Source organism: Fusarium odoratissimum, assembly GCF_000260195.1.
Source record: "Fusarium odoratissimum NRRL 54006 unplaced genomic scaffold supercont1.33, whole genome shotgun sequence".
Lineage (NCBI taxonomy): Eukaryota > Fungi > Ascomycota > Sordariomycetes > Hypocreales > Nectriaceae > Fusarium > Fusarium odoratissimum.
Genome location: NW_022158779.1, coordinates 326,215 through 344,713, shown reverse-complemented (window position 1 = coordinate 344,713; position 18,499 = coordinate 326,215). Strand labels below are relative to the sequence as shown.

At 49.6% G+C, this 18,499-nt stretch overlaps 7 protein-coding genes and 2 non-coding genes across 10 annotated transcripts; 6 read left to right on the top strand and 3 right to left on the bottom strand.

Moving 5' to 3' along the window:
• Window positions 1-972: 972 nt before the first annotated feature.
• Window positions 973-6,278, top strand: FOIG_13511 (uncharacterized protein). Of its 2 annotated transcripts, XM_031214667.1 has the most exons (3): window positions 973-1,192; window positions 1,277-2,222; window positions 2,276-6,278. In XM_031214667.1, the coding sequence occupies exons 1-3, from the start codon at window positions 986-988 to the stop codon at window positions 5,959-5,961; spliced, it is 4,839 nt and encodes a 1,612-aa protein (XP_031055758.1). In that variant the 5' UTR covers window positions 973-985; the 3' UTR covers window positions 5,962-6,278. The 2 variants fall into 2 exon arrangements, with proteins under 2 accessions (XP_031055758.1, XP_031055759.1); XM_031214668.1 differs by lacking the exon at window positions 973-1,192 and having other exon boundaries at window positions 1,206-2,222.
• On the bottom strand, window positions 2,347-8,446 carry FOIG_13510 (uncharacterized protein). Its single transcript, XM_031214666.1, has 5 exons — window positions 7,964-8,446; window positions 7,628-7,916; window positions 7,441-7,575; window positions 7,167-7,393; window positions 2,347-7,120 (listed from the first exon to the last, which is right to left on the bottom strand). The coding sequence occupies exons 1-5, from the start codon at window positions 8,126-8,128 to the stop codon at window positions 6,443-6,445; spliced, it is 1,494 nt and encodes a 497-aa protein (XP_031055757.1). The 5' UTR covers window positions 8,129-8,446; the 3' UTR covers window positions 2,347-6,442.
• Window positions 8,447-9,092: 646 nt separating this feature from the next.
• FOIG_13509 lies at window positions 9,093-9,164 on the top strand. The gene has a single exon. It is a non-coding gene; the product is annotated as a tRNA-Thr (tRNA).
• Window positions 9,165-9,337: 173 nt separating this feature from the next.
• FOIG_13508 (uncharacterized protein) lies at window positions 9,338-10,638 on the bottom strand. Its single transcript, XM_031214665.1, has 3 exons — window positions 10,307-10,638; window positions 10,130-10,259; window positions 9,338-10,079 (listed from the first exon to the last, which is right to left on the bottom strand). The coding sequence occupies exons 1-3, from the start codon at window positions 10,570-10,572 to the stop codon at window positions 9,429-9,431; spliced, it is 1,047 nt and encodes a 348-aa protein (XP_031055756.1). The 5' UTR covers window positions 10,573-10,638; the 3' UTR covers window positions 9,338-9,428.
• Window positions 10,639-12,100: 1,462 nt separating this feature from the next.
• On the top strand, window positions 12,101-13,321 carry FOIG_13507 (uncharacterized protein). The gene has a single exon (XM_031214664.1). It carries the CDS (start codon window positions 12,170-12,172, stop codon window positions 13,088-13,090), a length of 921 nt encoding a protein of 306 aa, XP_031055755.1. The 5' UTR covers window positions 12,101-12,169; the 3' UTR covers window positions 13,091-13,321.
• A 268-nt stretch (window positions 13,322-13,589) lies between these two features.
• On the top strand, window positions 13,590-15,019 carry FOIG_13506 (uncharacterized protein; the record flags this gene model as incomplete). The annotated part of the gene is made up of 4 exons (XM_031214663.1): window positions 13,590-13,887; window positions 13,937-14,199; window positions 14,253-14,367; window positions 14,424-15,019. The coding sequence occupies 4 exons, from the start codon at window positions 13,590-13,592 to the stop codon at window positions 15,017-15,019; spliced, it is 1,272 nt and encodes a 423-aa protein (XP_031055754.1).
• A 75-nt stretch (window positions 15,020-15,094) lies between these two features.
• FOIG_13504 (uncharacterized protein) lies at window positions 15,095-16,369 on the bottom strand (the record flags this gene model as incomplete). The annotated part of the gene is made up of 2 exons (XM_031214662.1): window positions 15,095-16,242; window positions 16,294-16,369. The coding sequence occupies 2 exons, from the start codon at window positions 16,367-16,369 to the stop codon at window positions 15,422-15,424; spliced, it is 897 nt and encodes a 298-aa protein (XP_031055753.1). The 3' UTR covers window positions 15,095-15,421.
• FOIG_13505 lies at window positions 15,279-15,377 on the top strand. Its single transcript has one exon. It is a non-coding gene; the product is annotated as a tRNA-Leu (tRNA).
• A 493-nt stretch (window positions 16,370-16,862) lies between the features above and the next one.
• On the top strand, window positions 16,863-17,858 carry FOIG_13503 (alcohol dehydrogenase; the record flags this gene model as incomplete). The annotated part of the gene is made up of 1 exon (XM_031214661.1): window positions 16,863-17,858. One exon carries the CDS (start codon window positions 16,863-16,865, stop codon window positions 17,856-17,858), a length of 996 nt encoding a protein of 331 aa, XP_031055752.1.
• Between the last annotated feature and the right edge of the window lie 641 nt (window positions 17,859-18,499).

Below are 18,499 nucleotides of genomic sequence, written 5' to 3'. Positions count from 1 at the left end.
ATGGATGAGAGGGGACAAGGAAGATGATGAGCGAGTGACTGTGTGTTTTTTGAGTTTCCGTGTATAGGTACGCGGTAATGAGATAATTACAGGGGCCTAAGACATGATGACACTGAGCAAACAGCTGGAGATTACCTGGACCCATGCCGTAGTGAAAACCACAACATTTCGGTCTGGTCTGATCAGGCCTAAACTCATGTCTCAGTGCAAATCGTGCGGGGTCAGAGAGCGAATGTGTAACATTTCGAGTGTTTGCCATTGGTTGCGTCGCAAATACGTTTGCTTTTTGGCCAGAATCTGGTGCTGCTTAGGTTTGCCAGGCACTAAATCCATGACTGACATGGGCTTCTCACTGTACCGTAGTGCAGTCAACCCAACCTAGCCGTACCGCTTTCACGGGCCAGTTCTGTTTGTAGGTACTGAGATGTGATGACTCTTTAATGACTCTTTGCGTTGGTCGGTTACACATAATTTCTCTCGCGATTTTTTCCCTACGAGAAAAACCATATTGTCCTCCCAACCTTTTTTTCCTTCTATCTCTTCTGTTCTTACGTCTCCAATCTGCATTGGCTTTTTTTTTTTTCTTCATTATTTTCTGGCGTGTCTTGGTTCTTTTTATCCACTTTTTCTTTTAGAGTTCTCCTTTTTAGCGCACTACCTACCAGCCATGGATGCTGGCTCTCGGGCCCAATCAGCTGGATTGGCCTGGCTTGAACAGTCCCTGGCCGAGTTGGAAGCTGGTAAATCCAGTTGGCCCGTCATGCCATCACTGATCAAACCTCGTCAACTGGAAGAACTGGAGGCAAAAATTAACTCGGTGCATCGACAACTTGGAGAAATCAACAAGGACGACGAGGACAGCGAGGCCCAGCGCCAAGCAAAACAAGACGAGTTGGTAGCTATCGAGAGTGAGTTAAGACCGCTTAGGACGGACTGGGACCGCACGTGCAGGGATGCTCATGTGGCGTACCGCCCCAAAGACGAGATGAAAGCAAATTCTCTCATGAACAACATCTTGAACCTTTATAAAGATTTCGGCCTCCCCATCAACGGCAACATGGGCGTCGACACATCAGGCCTAGGCCTCACTGGAGGCTCGCCAGATGCTGATCCGGACACACCGCGCAGGCCGCGAATGCGAATGAAGAGGGGAGGGGCGGTGCTCACCCCAGATCGCAATGGAGTTTTTGAGGTCCGATTCCATCACCTTAGCCATCCATCGCTTGCTTACGCGCCCTCATCGTCTCATTTTGCTAACCTTCATTTCATTTCGCAGTCAGAGACGCGTAAGAGGAAGCGAGGCCGCAGCTCCAGTATTGCTCAGAAACGCCCGCGCATTCAAGGTAACAGAAATTCCATACATTTCAATGCCGTCTACCAAAACAGACGCGCCGCCAAGAAGCACATCATTATCCGGGTCCCCGAGGATCCAGTGCGCCCGGCCAAGTTTTACATCTTGCGATGTGAGGATCACGACATCGACTTTGACGACAATCCATTACAGGCAGGTCTGGCGCATTTGTCAGAAGAGCATCAGCTTAAGAACCCTTCATTCGAGACTGTTGTTCAGCACTTTGGTTATGAGGTCATTGGTTGCGACGATGAAAAACTCATTCAAAACAACAAAGTCGCCAAGGAAGCCTTTCAAAAAGGTGAAAAAGGAGCGCGAGACTTCATTCGCGTTACTGATAAGCCTTCACCAAAGACACCACGCAAGAAGACCAACGCCGTGAAAAAGGGTAGGTCAACGCGCAAGTCTCAGGACTCTATCCATCCTCGCGACTTGGTTCCTGGAGATGTCTACATCATCTACTGGTCCGCGTCAAAACAGTGGTATTGTGGTTTGTATATTCCTTTGGAAGATCCCGAATCCCTTGGAATAGACGAATCGCTCGAGGCGATGGGGCTACTTAACAACGTACCGCCTTGTTATGAGTACGACAGCTCCAGCAAGTCATTCTCCTGGGCAGAGGGTTATGAAGATGGAGGAGAAGACGCTTCGGAGCAACACTTTCCGTTCATGTTCTTTGAGGGACTTGATTTTCCTGATATGTGCCATGTTGCTTGGATTCCCATCGGCGAAATTCAGCCTTGGGATGAGGGCAAGGCGTTGATGATTAAGCATAGCGACCAGGCTTTTGAATATCTCAAGCAGCGGGAGGCGGCTCAACAGCCCAAGCGGTGGGGTCCAAATGATGAGATTCCAGACCCGACTGATGACAGTAAGTATACTAACTGCGTATGAGGTGAGGTTTCTGACATAGCCTTTCCGTAGACTCAACGTCGGATCTTGCGCCTCGATCACCAGTTGCAGAGTCTTCGACAGATTTCCAACCTGCTCAGAACGCTGAGACCGTTACACCTAACACAGCCCCAGAAGCGGATGCTGCTGATCAGGCCGAAGACGCAGACGTGACTGGGCAGACTGAAGAAACACAGAAGGACACCGAACTAGCACCTGAAGAAGAGCAGGACACTCAACTAGTGCCTGAAGAAGCACAGGGCGCCCAGATGGGAACCAAGGAAGCGCAGGACACCGAACTGAAATCTGAAGAAGAGCAGGACGTTCAACCAGAGCCTGAAGAAGCGCAGAAGGACGCCAGACTGGAACCTGGAGAAGTGCAGAAGGATACCCAAATGGAAGTTGAAGAAGCGCAGGACACTGGACCAGAACCTGAGAAAGTCGCCGAGTCACCCGTACAACCCGATATAGTCGAAGACGAAGATATCGCCATGAGTTCAGAGGAAAACCCTACCGAGGACAGCGAGGATGTTGTAATGGAAACTCCAGAAGATGCAACTCAGGAACCTCTGCAACAGAATGACTCTCAGTCTGATGGGGACGATCAGGAAATTATTCTTGATACTCAGGAAGATCCAGCCGAAAACGTCTCCTCCCCGAAGGAACCGGAAGAAGTCACCGCGGAACGAGAGCAGGAAAGCTTATCTCACGAAGCAAGAGAAGCACGCTTACACAGTGTCGATTTAGAGGATCTCCTACTTGCAGGCGAGGATCTGGAGTTCCAGTTTTCACAGTCTGAACAGAGGGAACTCGATCAAAAACCGACACCTACACCTGCCCATGAGACAATTAGTCTTTCCCAGGCAGCAAATGACGTTGTCAACACGAAGCAGGAAGAAAGCTTGCCTGCCTCGCCTATACTCGGGAGAGCCAGTCTTACCAAGACGGAAAATGACTCTGGTGATGAGAGACGTGAGGCTAGTCAGCCTCAGCGCTCTTCTGTCGCTACGGAATCTTCCCACGATGAAACTCCACAGCCACGCCTTTCTTACGCTGATATGGGTCGCGCTTCTTCCTTGTCAGAGGGTGTTCCAAGCGATGTAGTTGATTCACGGCCGCAAATTCAACCTGCTTCGAGACGGGCTCGATCAGGGACACCTAATCACAACGCGCTCGCTGCGCAGTCACGTATGTCATCGCTATCAAAGTCACCTGTTGTATCTCGACCGCCCGCAATGTCGCCGCCAGCGACAATACCGTTCTCACCCACAGCGCCGCCTGCCTCGACGCCTTTACAGCTGCCAATGATGTCGCAGCCTCCGCCGTCTTCTCAGCCATCAGTACCACGGTCACCAACATCGCAACGCCCGCCTTCAGGGTTACAGCACCCAGTCTCATCATGGCCGCTGGATAACTCATGGGCATCGACGACACCACAGCGATCAGGAGCATCACAATCATCGGCTCTTGCGCGTCGGCCTGCACCATCTCAGCCAACGGCAACTTCACAACCGCCGCCATCATCACAGCCTCCAGCGGCCAGGCCCTCGACATTATCCCCCCCATCTTCATCATCTCAACCATCGACTTCGGAGCCACCGTTCCGTACCCCAACAGCGCAAGAGCGGCCCGCAGCGCAAGTAGCAATGTCTCCTGGGTCTGCTGTGTCTAACAGCGAACAGCCAAACAACGCATGGCCGACTTCGCAGACATCGCAGGTCCTGGCACCTCCCCGCCACTCACCAATAGAGAGTCCACTGCCAGAAGATGCTCAGACTCGCTCTGAAGTCTTGAGACATCCTCATGCAGCTCAGCCCAAGACGTCTGCGCAGGCTTTGGGAAACAGTCCCCGACCTAGCGAACTATCACGTGCGACAAGGCCCAAGGCATCATCCAAGTCCTCAGTTGATATTGTTTTGCTTAACCGTCAAGCAGTCAATGAAGCGCGGTCACAGTCCATGACAACTGGACAGCAAGCAGCAACAACCAGTCCTACACAGATGCCAGCAGCTCATGAAAGACATTCAGAACCTGCACAGATAACGTCAATGCCGCCAGCTATGTCTGCTGCCAGACCTGAAGCCCCAGCTGCGCGCCGCCCGCTCCCTCGGGAGAGACCATCACCTAGACCTTCTGCTTCACCGGTAAAGAGCCGTGAAGCCCCCAAGGCCATGCCGTCACAAAATCAGGCTCCCAGTGCTTCTTCCCAACATCCTTCTGGGGCCGGGAACACTCCAGCAGCTCAGCCAGAGCGACCAGCACAAATGCTCTCAGGTCAGCCACCTACCAGATATGCTTCTCGACCTACGTCCCCGGTACACCAAAACTCACCCCGCTTGCCGCCCATGAATGTCCCTCTAGATGGACACTATCCCCCCAATACAATGTTGGCCCAACAACAGGCATCTTTGTCGATGTCTCGACCTAGTTCTTCGGGACATATTGGACCACAGCCTGTGCCTTCTCCTCGTCTGGCTGCTCGGTCTATATCGCGACCCGGCTCTGCATCCCAAAAGCACATTGTATCACAGGCTATGCCTTCTCCCCATCAACTAGCGGCAGAAATTCAGCGACCTCGGTCCGGATTCCAGGGGCATTCTGGGTTGCAGCCGATGTACTCTCCCCGACAAGTTCCTAGGGAAATCCCTCACCGCGTCTCAGCCTATGAAGGGCATCCAAATCATCGTCCTGTTCCATCACCGCGGCGTCCCTATGCTGTTCCAGTGCAGCCGCCCGCATCGCCTCAACAATCTTTCAGTCACTTTTCCCATCGAAGCCCTGAGATGCAGGGACAGGGCTATGTTTCCCAGCGTCATTATGCATCAACTGGGACCTTGTCACCGCAATTGTCAACAGCGGAAAATCAATTGCCACCCATTCGATTACCAAACATCTCTCGTCCTCGATCTGGAGCCCAGACAGCTCCAAACATGATCTCGCCGCCGCAGACCGCTGTGGGGGCTCGACCAGGACACTATACGGGACATCACCAGCCTACGCCGCATATTATGCAATCGCCGCGTCTATCTGCGGCCGAAATCTCTCGACCGCACACGGCAAGCAACATGCATCCTCCCCTGCCCACGATGTCACCAATCCTAGGGCACACAGAACCGCGTAGACCAAACTCAAGCTACGATCAAAGCATGCCTTTTCACGCCCCCTTGCCCACCATGCTGCCAACCTATTCGAACACAAGCTACCAGTCGTCGGCACCATCTGCACACCAGTACGCCCAACCTAATCGTCCTCAAGGTCACATTCGAAGACATTCCGAAAGCGCTTGTCACCCCCAACTCCAGCAGTATGCACTCGCAGGCAGTCCGCAGATAGCAAACTCTACGCCACGGTCCTATCAGTCGCCTGAGCTCGATCGGGGTCCGAGACGTAATCCGGCTCAGGATCCCTTCCTCCCTGAACTCTCTCCCCACGTTCGTAAGGCACTTCTGGAGCAAGTTAGAACAGACAGACTCGATCTTATCCCCTGCGACTTTCTCAACAACGAAAACAGGTATCGATGCCCTTTTTGCAAGGAAACGACTCTGGAGCCAACAGCGCTTATCGATCACATCAAGATGAGCTGTCCAATGCTGGAGGAGAAGTATAAACAGGACAAGAATGAGCAGGCCATTGAAGCGAATCAAGCCAAGCGAGTCAAGCAAGCTAAGAGAAAGAGTCAGATGGCCCAGGCAACGAAGAATGCCCGAGTTCGGAGTTGATTTGTTTATTATTGATGTGATTATCCCACTAGATATCACTTTGCGAGCCTGGAAGGAATGCCGTGGAAATTGGCTGAAGCATCTCATTGCTTTTAATCAGTACAGTCGCGAGCTGGTGTTTTTGTTATTAGTTATTACAAAAGTAGATCCTTGATCTTGATAGGCGTGTTGAAGAAGAATTATGGAAGCATAGGGAACACTTTCAGCTAGTCTTATGGATCAACAGTTCACATAAGTACTCTAGAGTTGGTAATTTATCACGAATCAGTTCTCATAACACAATCTCCGCTGCCATCGTGACTGAAAGCTTTACTCGTCACTTGTTGTCTGACACCTGATGCTGTCATTGCGGACACGGGAGTTTTGCTGGGGTTCTTCGATTATAAACACTAATTGGCTAGAAATAGGTCATTGTGTTCATGGTTTGGTGTCCCAACGTCGCACATCGTCACGCGAAATGCAGTCACAACATTCAACGCCTTCACTTCTCGTCTGTTTTTGTGACATTCACTTCCCCGCCCTCAATACCAACAGAGTCGAAGCCCATCTGCGCAGTATCGTATCCATTGGCCTGGAGGTATTCGCGGAACTTTTGATCTTCAACGGTGATGGTGTCTTGTCCAACGTGGGGGATGCAGAAGAACACGATGAGAGCTGAGAGGATGCAGAGACTGGATGAGACCCAGAAAGGGTACTGGGCTGACTCAGTCTTGTTTCCTCCAGCGGCCTGGATGTAGGGAAACACATAAGTACCGACGAAAGCACCAATCTTGCCAACGGCAGCGGCGATACCGTAATATCGGCCACGGACACCAGTGGCACATGTCTTTGCAGCGAGAAGACCGATGTTGTTTCCGGGGCCGAGTTCACCAAGAGCTTGGAAGATTCCGAAGACGACGGCAAAAGCCGCGATTTGGGTGGAAATCTTGTCATAGACACCGGCCATGATGAATCCGACGATGGCTTGGAGAGTAACACCGAGGATGAGAGTGTATCGAGGACCGATCCAGTCACTGACAAATGCACCGATGAGAGTACCTGGCAGATAGAACATGTTGATGACAGTGTTCCAGCCAAAAACAGTGGTTAGGTTCGCGCCATCGCCATAGATACCGGCAAGAATCGAGGAGGAGTAGATACCGAAGGCGTAGGAGGAAAACTAGTCACGTTAGCAGATGGTAGATGGTAGTGGCTTGCAAACTTACGTTGTAGAGGAACCAAACCAGACTGACGCAGAGCAGTCGGAACCAGTAGTAGCGCAAGACCAGCGAGTATGGTGTTTGGCGTCTCATCGACTCCTTGGCGAACTCCTCGGGCTCCTTGAGTCGAAGTCGAAGGACGAAGAGGACAAGAGGGAAGACGACTCCAATGCCAAGACTTGTCCTCCAGATGGTGCTGTAGTGGCCGTTATGGCATGCGGCGGCAACAACGTCTATTGAAGGTTAGTTATAGTAGGATTAGGATTGAGGTGTATCGTACAAGGGACGAAAGCACCAATGACGAAGCCAAAATCGATCATTGAGTTTGTGAAGAGAATGAACCAACGGTTTCGGGTTCCCTTCTTCATCTGACCGCTGGACTCGGCGCATCCAACGCTACCAGCTGGATATTCACCTAGGAGGCATTAGCACCAAATTCATTCAATGAAGAGTTCGATATATCTCACCTCCGATACCGATACCGACAAAGAATCGCCAAGCAGTCAGCATGTTGAACATTCCGACTGCCTGTCCGTGCCAGTAAGATCCAGCTGCCAACGCAGTGAAAATGATGAGAATGACGGTTGAGACCATGAGCGTATTGGTTCGCGACCAATGATCAGCAAGGAAACCAAAGACGAGCTGGCCAACGACTGTTCCAGCGAAGGCGATGTCAGAGACGTATTTGAAGGCATTAGAGTTGGCATAGACATCTCCATATTGTCGCTTCAAGGTGGTGTTAACAGAACCAATGACCTACTCACGTTAGAAATGAAGCACAGCATATTCACAGCAGTTCTCACGTTGTTGATGTAGCCATCTGAGAAAAGACCAGCACCGCAAGCAAACACCGGGAGGGCAGTCTCGATCCAAGGCCTTTGAGGAATGTCGTCTTGAGGCGTATGCACTTCATCATGAGGGGCTTCATCAGAGGCATCGCCCTCGTGTTTCTTCCCGAACCCCAGCATCGTGGATGCGCAAGGGTGTATTGATCACAGGTGATAAGGTTTTGTTTGTCGTGGGGAAGAGTGCACGCCTAGTCACTGTTATAAGAGAGGGAGCCAAAGCCACGGTCACGTTCAGATTGACTAAGGCGCCAAAGATCGGTGGTGCCTCGGGTAAGGAACAAACAAAACAAAAGGATTGACTCGGTGTCACAGGATTTCTAGAATTTAAGAGAAAACGGGGGGGCATTCGTGGTGGAGCAATGGCTTCTTGTCAAGGAGATAAGGTCTGGCGTCTGTGGAACAAAAACTGGGCACCGAGTGATTGACCCAAGTTGTTTTGAGAAGCTGGTAATGTTGCACCAACGAATCATTACGTACACGAGACACAAGAGTCGAACATCATAGGAGAGAGTGACCGGAGGTAACCGAAACGGACGGCACTCGGCGCGTTGAACCAATTGACTTTGATGATGCACATGAATCCTTTCTTGTCGATTTATTGCCGAGTTTGGTCGTTGGTGGCGCCAATGCGTCCTCTGCTCGGCTCAAAATTGCCGATGGGCCTGTCAGAGCGTCCACTAGCACTGATATGTCAGGTGAATACGAATATGCTCTATCACCTGTCAATTACCACTCAGTAGCAGTTGACGAGACCCAATATTTGCAGGAGATTTCACCTGGGGGAGGGTCACAGAATGGCTGGGGAAGAGGAGTACCGTCGTGGAGTTGGTGGCAAGCCAATCTTGATCAAGAAAGTCAATATCTCAGGAGAGAATGATTGACATTGACTAAGCGGGGATCAATTAACATTGCTGATCAAATATTACAAGGGTCAGTGCATCATGCATGTGATTGTTGGTGATGAAAGATTGGGCACACGACCCATTCCTGCAACAAGATTTGGTGACAGGCACTAATGCAGCCAGCTTGCAGTGAGAAGTGTACATAGAACCTGAGTATATCCCCCACATCATCCAATAGATCCGCCTCTATAGCTCAGTGGTAGAGCGTTGCACTTGTAATGCAAAGGTCCATCGTTCAATCCGGTGTGGAGGCATTTCTTCATCTTTTGCCATTTTAAGCAAATTACAATTAACATATCAATTCTTTTTTCTTTTTACTCAGCCCTTATTAATAATAGAGCTTTGGATAATTTTTTCAACATTTTTTTACTTATGCATATTTTGAAAATAATTAGGAGAATAAAGTTTAAGTTCACAGCCACAATATGCAGAGAAGAACATCTTAAGACTCTAGTTCATGCGAGGCGCATACGATGTCTAATCTATCTGTCTAGCTCTTTCATAATATAATACATATCTCACAGAGTATACACCAGCTTTCCTCCAGAAACCTTGTTTGCTCTCAATTCATCCAAGCCTTTCAGAATACCTTCAAAGCCACTACCGCCGCGGTTGACAAACGTCTGAGGAGCCTTCACCTTACCCTCCTCAAGCAGCTGTCGGCTGATCTCCCAGAACTTCTTCGCAAACTCAAACTCTTCAGGCTGAGCAGGAGTCTCCTGTCCCTTGAAGAATCGCTCGCCAAAGATGGAATACATAAGCGTGACATAAGGTCCATCGACCTTGGGGTTCACGTCGAGCAATTTTTGCTTGTCGACTGGCAGAAGAGTAGCGTACTTGCCGCCCTCGGTGCTGATAGCTCCAGCGCTGATGGCGACGTCTTGCGCGGTGCAGTCCCAGGCGAGCTTGAGGGTGTTGTTGGTGTACTTGCGAATTTCCTCAGCAATGTTGGGCGACTTGTAATCAAAGACTGCCTCGGCTCCGAGGGACTTGAGATAGTCGAAGTTATGAGGAGAAGCAGTCGCGATAACCCTCAGCCCCGAAAGTTTGGCGAACTGGATACCGTAAATGCCAGTTGCAGTGCTACCGCCGTGAATGAGGATAAACTCATCGCTCTTCTTGCCCTCGGTGGGTAGAGGCAGTCCCAGTGTCTTGTAAAGGCCTTGGCCCTGTGTCGGTGATCAGCATTTATGCTTTGTACTCGTCAGGTCAAACTTACTACCGTGGCAATAGAGATACCGAGAGTAGCAGCCTCTTCGTCAGTAACATTATCGGGCGTCTTGATCTGTACATCTCCTTTTGCCACAATGTACTCGGCAAAGCCTCCGTTCTCGAGCTGAGTTGCATCACTAAATATGCTTAGATGAAATTAACCTAACGATACCCAAATACTGACGCTCCATGGACTACACCGCTGATCCGGTCGCCCTTCTTGAAAGACTTGGTGACCTTGGGGCCAACTTCCTCGACTATACCAGCGTAGTCACATCCGATTCTAGAACCAGGTTGAGTGAGTCCAAAGTCGATATGCTTCCAGTCGGTAGGGTTCAAGCCAACGGCATTGACCTTGACGAGGATATAGTCGTCTCGGAGCTTGGGCTTCGGGACCTCCTGGATAGTGGCCTTGCCCTTCTCGACGAATACGATAGCCTTGGTAGTCATGATGTCGGTTTCTGTTGTTGTAAAGCTGCGGTTTTGTGAGTAATGATAAGACTTGCTTGGTGAATATCATGAAGATATAGAAGCTCTTGAGGACATTTATACCGCTAAATGGCGTCATGATAGTGGAACTTAGAATGGCTAGCATGCGTCATTGATTGGCTGCTTAGACTTTAGTTGGTGTTTAACGCTATCCCCACGGAACGCCGATTACCAATCTATCTTAGCTTGATAATCTGCGGGGACAACGCCGAAGCTCGGAATGTCTTCTCTGTATAACTTCCTATGATTTGACTTTAAGGGGATTGGTGATATCATGGTGGTACTCAAGTATGGAGTTGTTATGTAAATCGCCCCGAGGATGATGTGTAAGCAATCCTCCTAGGATCGTGGTTAATCTGACTTGGCACCGATGGCCAAGCAAGTGACAAAATTTCTTGGTGACTTGCCGTCTGCATCCTTCTACAAGCTCGCCAATTGTCCACATTGCTATCGCACGCTTTTTCCCATTCTCTTCATCCTCCTGGAGACAGCCTAAAAAGTTACCTGCATCTCAAGTGGCTGAACACAGAGTGAGCAGGTCAGCTGGTAAAATCAAATGAAGACATTACTTACCCTCGGATCCATATTCGTGGCCTTGTATTGCATCGCATACTCAGAAGCCACGACAGCCATCGGCTTGATAACCATAGCATCGACATGCAAACCCTCTAGATAAGTTGAGCTTTCAGTGTAACCTAAGATATGGTAAAAATATCGCAATTTTCATTATGAACAATGCCATTGCATTCCACTAGAGGAATGAAACAAAGCGAGAGTTTAGCAACAGCCTCAGTGAAGCTTACCATCAATTCCACGGAGTGCGAGGCTCGATACTGAGTCACTTGTCAGGGTACAATGCAAACAACATTGGCGATTTCATTGTCTCAGTCTCAGAACTTATGTTTGTAAGCATCACCAAACTTTTGTGTGAGAAGTGGAAGACCTAAGATTTATCATAGCATCATGAAGTCAGACGGGCATGAAGGTCTGACTCTAGGTATGCTCTACACTTTTATTGTCCTGTCAGTCTTAATAGCAGCTAGAAGAGGGAACTCATTGACAAGAAATATATATGACTGCAGTTGGCTTCAGCGTCGCCCTACCATGCAAGACAGTTTTGAGAAATGGGCCAACTACAGCAGCGATCAAAAACCTTTTAGGGTTCTACATATATATGCTGGAATGATGATCCAAGCTACAATAACACCCGAACGACCTGACAGTGGCTATAATGAGTTGTTGACTTCAAGTTGCATGACTCATCTGCACAAATGTCAATGGGCCTCCTTACTAGAACACTGTGCCAGAAAGAGTATTGGCATGCGAGCGAGCCAATGGGGATTCACAAGAATATCAGTTACCAGGGTCTTGGGAGGAAGGGGTTGGTAACTGCTGGACACCGGAGCATTCATTCCCCTGGATTTCTCTGCATTAGTGCTGACATCAGCCCCCACAATTGTCCTGGACAAACAAACATCTGCAATGATTGCCTTCTAATAACAGCACATTTTTCGCCAAGAGATTTTGTAAACACTTTTATCAGAATTATCATAGCAAAATGAACACCTCACCAGAACTGTTCGCCCAGCTCACTAACAGATTGCGTATCTGTTATCAAACCTTTGGCGACCCGTCAGACCCTGCGGTCATACTCGTGCCAGGCAATGCGGATTCAATGATAGTATGGGCAGAAGATCTTATCGAAAAGCTTCAGTCCTCCGAAGATGGCAAGAAGTACTTCGTAATCCGCTTCGATCCAAGAGACACGGGCCTGTCAACTGAGTTTCCCGTGCCGGGCGGATACTCAATTGGAGATATGGCAGGCGACATTGAAGGACTCGCAAACCACTTGAACCTCAACGATCCCTCAAAGGGCTTCCATATTGTTGGTCTGAGCAAAGGAGGTCCAGTCGCCTACACGGTCGCTGCGCGTATGCCCCAGCATGTCAAAAGCCTGTCGCTTCTGTATACGTCTCCCGGCGTGAGTCCTGAGCTCCCAATCAAAGGAGGACTTGATCTCGGATTCCAACCTATGCTGGCCGGCTTCGGAGATCAGAGGGAAACGGCCATCAAAAACGGAATGACCGTTTATGACGCACTCACAACGCAGCCTGATGCGGAAGAGAGAAAGGAGGTGGAGAAGGCGGTGAGACGTCTGGTGGAACGGGATATCAAAGGTGGCACATTGTACAGCAAAGCTCCGAATCACGGCGCCGCGTCGTACGAAAAAGATGGCTGGCCAGGGGTTGACACGCTCATGATGATCAAATGTCCGACCACGGTTGTGCAAGCAGGCAAGGATCAGATCTTTGGGGAGATTCACGGAGAAGCCTTGGCGAAAGCGATACCCGGTAATGTTGAGTATGTGCTTTGGGAGGATGTTGGGCATGAGATGCCACGACGCATCTGGAGCAGAATGGCCAAGGTGCTACAGAAGAATTGGGAGAGGGGCCAAAGCGCGGACCATGTTGGCGCCTGATGCGGAATAAAGTGATAGGTTACTGGAGAAGATGAGCTTGTTGTGTTACTGTCCAATGAGGGGCGAAGTGAAACAGGACGACCAACAGACCTTAATATTGTTCTTTTTGTCCGATGCCCCTGTCTATGCGCCCACCAACAGAACAATCAAGCCGCCATCTAATAGTTGTGAGACAAAACCACCATCCATAGAGCAATCGGCCATATTTCCATGACAATAATTAATTCCTCCAGTCGAAACACACGAATCAGTGATGGGCACTCCACATGATGCGGTCGGCTATTGTGACCTGTCCAACATCTAATGCAGCCAAGTGCCCGGAAGCCGTGATGATTCACGGGCTATGAATCATAATCTTGGACATTCATCCGTTTTCGTTTGAGTTTGTCAGTGTCTCGAAAGTAGTATAAAGGAGGGCGACAGGAACCTTCTCAACCAAAGTGAACCATATTACTCAACATATCTCCAGCAACTTTCGTCAACCCCAGAATTCCTCAATATGTTGTTCAGTATTTTATACGCCGGGCTTCTACTGCCCATTGTTGCAGCCAAGGTGTCATATGATGGCTGGAAAGCCTTCTCCATCACTGCTCGCCCGTCCGACAAAGACATCCTTAGCCTTCTCAAAAGCATCGATCACGTCTCTTTGAGCTGCGGGCAAAATCACGACGTTTTTGAGGTCGCCATTCCTCCTGGACAGCTCGATGCCTTTAAGCGTCTTGGCCTGAAAACCGCCGTTGTCAGCGATAACATGGGTGCCGAGATCGCCCAAGAGGGAAGCTTTGGACTCTATCAAGGTCATTAATCTCAGTGATCTTGTCAATTCTACTTACTGATGGTTGGTAGCTACCGCCAAACGTCCCGGTGCTAATGCAAAGCTACCCGATAAATCTTACTTCAAGTCCTACCATAGCTTCGAGCAGCACCTACAGTTTCTGTCCGATTTACAAGCCTCGTTCCCCAAAAACTCGGAGGTTTTCACAGCCGGTATGACTGTACAGAACAGAGAGATCCAAGGTATTCACCTCTGGGGCAAAGGCGATAAGGGAAGGAACCCTGCCATCGTTTGGCATGCGAACTCTCACGCACGCGAGTGGATCAGCGGAATGGTAGGAAACGTCCAACTCAGTAGAGAGTTGTAGTATTCTAACGCTTTTCACAGACCGTTGAGTACATGGCGTGGAGGCTTGTCCAAGGCTACCAGAATAAAGATCGGCTTGTTCGAGATACACTCAACAACTACGACTTCTACATCATTCCGATTGCGAACCCCGACGGTGAGTCTTCAAACGTCTCTTCAAAACGTGGAACACGGATGCTGACTGCTTCATAGGCTTCGTTTATACTATAACTGACGACCGGTTGTGGCGAAAGAACCGCCAGAAGCGAGCTGGTCAGAAATGCATCGGCACCGATCTCAACCGAAACTGGCCTCATGAATGGGATATCCCCGGCGGTTCCTCCACTGATACTTGCAACGAGACATATCGCGGCATGAAGGCTGGCGATACTCCCGAAAACAAAGCTCTCGTCAAGCATACGAAATCAGTTGCGCAGAAGAATGGCATAAAGTCTTACATCGACTTTCACTCTTTCAGCCAGTTGATCCTCCTTCCGTACGGCTACACTTGCGACACCAACATCACCGATATCAAGGAACAGATGGAACTCGCTGGCAGCGTTGCAGACGCTATCAAACAGGTCAACGACTTGAATTTCTACTACGGCCCAACTTGTCAGACCATCTATCAGACTTCGGGTGGAAGCAGTGACTGGGTTTATGATGTTGCTGGAGCAGAGCTTGCTTGGGGTATGGAGCTTCGGCCCCAGAGGCTGAGGGGCAATGGGTTTGTTCTTCCACCGAAGCAGATTGTTGAGTCTGGTGAGGAGATCTGGGCTGGGATGAGGTATCTCTTTGAGAACTTCTGAACAGACAAGCTTGGAGACAAGCCCCAGGGCTTTCAAGGGTAGTGCAGATAGAAAGCAGTCAAATTGCTCCGAGGTTGGGGCTAGTCACGCCACGATCGATTCCTGACTTCACGAGCAAAGTCTCAGATAGTGATTGAATGCTATCTTGATTAGAACAATTTCTCACAAATACAATTAGGGAGTACTTCAACAGAAGACATGAGCATTGTGCCGTGTGCTGGTCAACAAGTCCAATAAATGCTTTGTCATCAAGCAAATCGGTGAGATGGCCGAGTTGGTTATGGCGCCAGGTTAAGGTCAACCTTAACACCAATTCCTGGTGGAGCAATCCTCCTGGGTTCGAGTCCCAGTCTCATCAAGTTCGTCTTTTTGCATTTCCTCCTTTTTATATCCAATTCCTACTCAAGAAACACGAACTGACCGAAGTGGCTGTTCCCCTCGACTCTGTCTCCAGTTGTTGGAAACTCGAACAAGATCCTTGCACTCCCCAATTAACCATGACCATCTCGCCATGAAGCTTGGAGTAACTTCCCAGCTCTCACTGAGGTGCGGCTCGCCCCATAAGATCATTCCAGCACTTTCCTTTGGTTGATATCCTCCTTCTAGCCTTTTGAGCGGCGGTGCAACGCACCTTGATGACGGCACCGCAGGAGGTAAAATGTACACGAAATCGCCGACCAAATCCTCCAGAAATTGTATGTGATCATATGTGAGTTGCTTCCGAATGAGATTATCTCGAAGATCTGGGAACGGTAGGATATCGATCCAGCAAGGATGCGGCGAGTTCATCTGAATCTGAGTTGGTTCCAGGCGAGTTGGTAGTGGTAGATGTTCTCGGTCAAGAGGTCGAACGACAGCAATGTCGCAGTATGTCTTTGATTGGGGTTCTAATGTTGGGAAGTCGAATGCCATGATGAACTCTGCAAACAGCCTCATCATTTTCTTGTTGGTCATCATGCCTCTGCAAACATTGTAGCTGATGAGATGAAGAAGGCGATGGTCAACAGAGATGACTACGCCGCTGTTGTAGCTAGATTGGTTTGCTATGATAAGTTGCTGCGATGGCGACTCTTTTTCTTCTCTGGACAGCGCCATATCCTGGGCTGAAGCAGTCTTGAGTTCTTCTTCGGTGTTTGCGTCGGTACCGATCCTCCAACGGTCAACTCGATAAGGTCGTTTGCCTGGCCCGTTCCTATCTTCATTCTCTCTCCTCAAGCGTTCCCCTACGATGACGTTCAGTACCAATGCAGCTCAGCGGAGATAAGGTTTCATACTCCGTGCTCTCTGATTCAGCCGGTTCTGTGCCCGCTTACGAGCCTTGCGCTCCTGATCATTCTCGGCATTCTCCATTGCTCCTGTTCAAGGGTTTATTGTGGAGATGAGATGTTTAGAATTAAGGTTCCAATTAGGAAAAAGAAGTCATCCATGAAACTGAGATATATGCCAGTCCTATAAAGGAAAAAGACGTCAGCCAGCTGACAAAGGGTTGAACTCCGCCTAACCCCCAAACTCCGACGCTAAGCCCAATCAGGCAGAAACTGTCACTCATGATGCATCATGATCCCATCTAGCGGCCCGGAATTAAGCGGCAGTGCTGAAAGTTACAAGCTTGTAATTGTCGTGCATGCATCACTTGTGAAACTGAGCGGTCTGATTGGTGCTTTCAGGTTCTAAGTCACGTAAGTTTAGTCGCAAGATCCAGCGTTGTTGAAACATGAGGGTGATGGAATTAAGTATATAAGTCAACGTTTGGTCTATGAACTTGAGAAATCAGATCTCCTACAAGCTTCTTTCACATTACAACACTTATTTCTCAATACTCCATCTCATATTCCAACACAGTATGTCTCGGTACTCTGCTGCACATGAAAACCCTCAAGGTCCTGGCGATGCCAGACCTACCGCTCTCCAGATCATCAAAGACGAGGGCGTCGAAGGCAAGCTCAAGGGCAAAGTCATCGTCATTACCGGAACTTCTTCTGGTATTGGTATTGAGACCGCCAGAGCTCTTGCAGAAACTGGCGCCAGATTGTTCTTGACTGCAAGAAACCTGGACAAGGCAAAGAAAGCCTGCGAAGAATTCTTCGATGCCAGTCGAATGGAGTTCATTGAGCTCGACCTGACTTCCTTCGACAGTGTTCGTACTGCTGCCAAGAATATATTGGATAAAACCGACAAGATCAACATTCTAGTTGAGAATGCTGGTGTCATGGCTGTCCCAGAACTTGAGCTCACGAAGGATGGCCATGAGATGCAGTTCGGAGTCAACTACCTCGCCCACTTCTTGTTCTTCGAGCTTCTCAAGCCAGCCTTGCTCGCGGCCGTGACTCCCGAGCTTAACTCCAGAGTCGTTGTTCTTGCTTCATCAGCACACCAGCATGGCGGTATCAACGAATCCGACAACTATAACTTCCAGAAGGGCGGTTACGACCCATGGATCTCCTATGGTCAATCCAAGACGGCTGATATCTACCTCGCTAATGAGATAGACCGTCGATACGGTGCTCAAGGCTTACACGCAACAAGTGTTCACCCCGGAGGCATCCTGACCGAGCTTTCAAGATATATTCCCCCAGAGCACCTACAGGCTCTTGCTAGTAGCGACACGGCTAAGAAGATGATAAAGAGCCCCGAGCAGGGTGCTGCGACGACAGTCTGGGCGGCTATCGGCAAGCAGTGGGAAAACGCTGGAGGAAGATATCTGGAGAACTGTGAGGAGGCGCCTCCAGCGAAGCAGATTGATCCTCACTTCGGCAGAGGGTATGCGCCACATGCATATGACCCAGAGCGCGAGGCTCGACTTTGGGAGGACGCGCTCAAGATTGTTGGCTTGGCTTGAGGGTTAGGCGATGGCCACGAGAGTACGGAGTAGATAGTAGAGCCAATTCAACTCGATGTTGATCATTTCCAGACCGCCATCGTGATCGCCCGTGCTACCAATTACCCCGTTCGATGGGGCGGGCTGTTGCTACAGAAAATGTCGGGGATGGGTCCTGCAATACGTAAAACGAAATGTGCTGTAGCGCGTGAAGCCATGTCTTAGCTAATATGCACAGTGCTCGTTTGGTTAATCAGCCAGCCACCTGAAAGTCAGCTCTCAGGCAACCAAAAAAGGACCGTCGAACCCCTGTAAGAATGGCTGGTTGTTGCGCTGAGGGTCCGACAAATGGTACTCGTTGTTCCGCTAAAAGTTCCATGCATGGGAAGCAATCAACTAATTCACAAGGCTTACCGCCTAGCAACGCACTAAATCGCGGAGAGGTTGCTGTGTCACCCAGGTCTGGAACAAAACACGGCAGCGAGATTCGATAGTGCATCTTTAGGTCATCTTCCATCAACGCGCAAAAGCTCAACGAGCGTCAAAATTACATGGGGCATGAGTTCGATCCTCAATCTGACCGCGACCGCTTCTTTCATGTGCTTTTCAATTACTCAGGGTCAGGTCATTACGTATCCTAATTATTTTGTTGAGGCCATGTG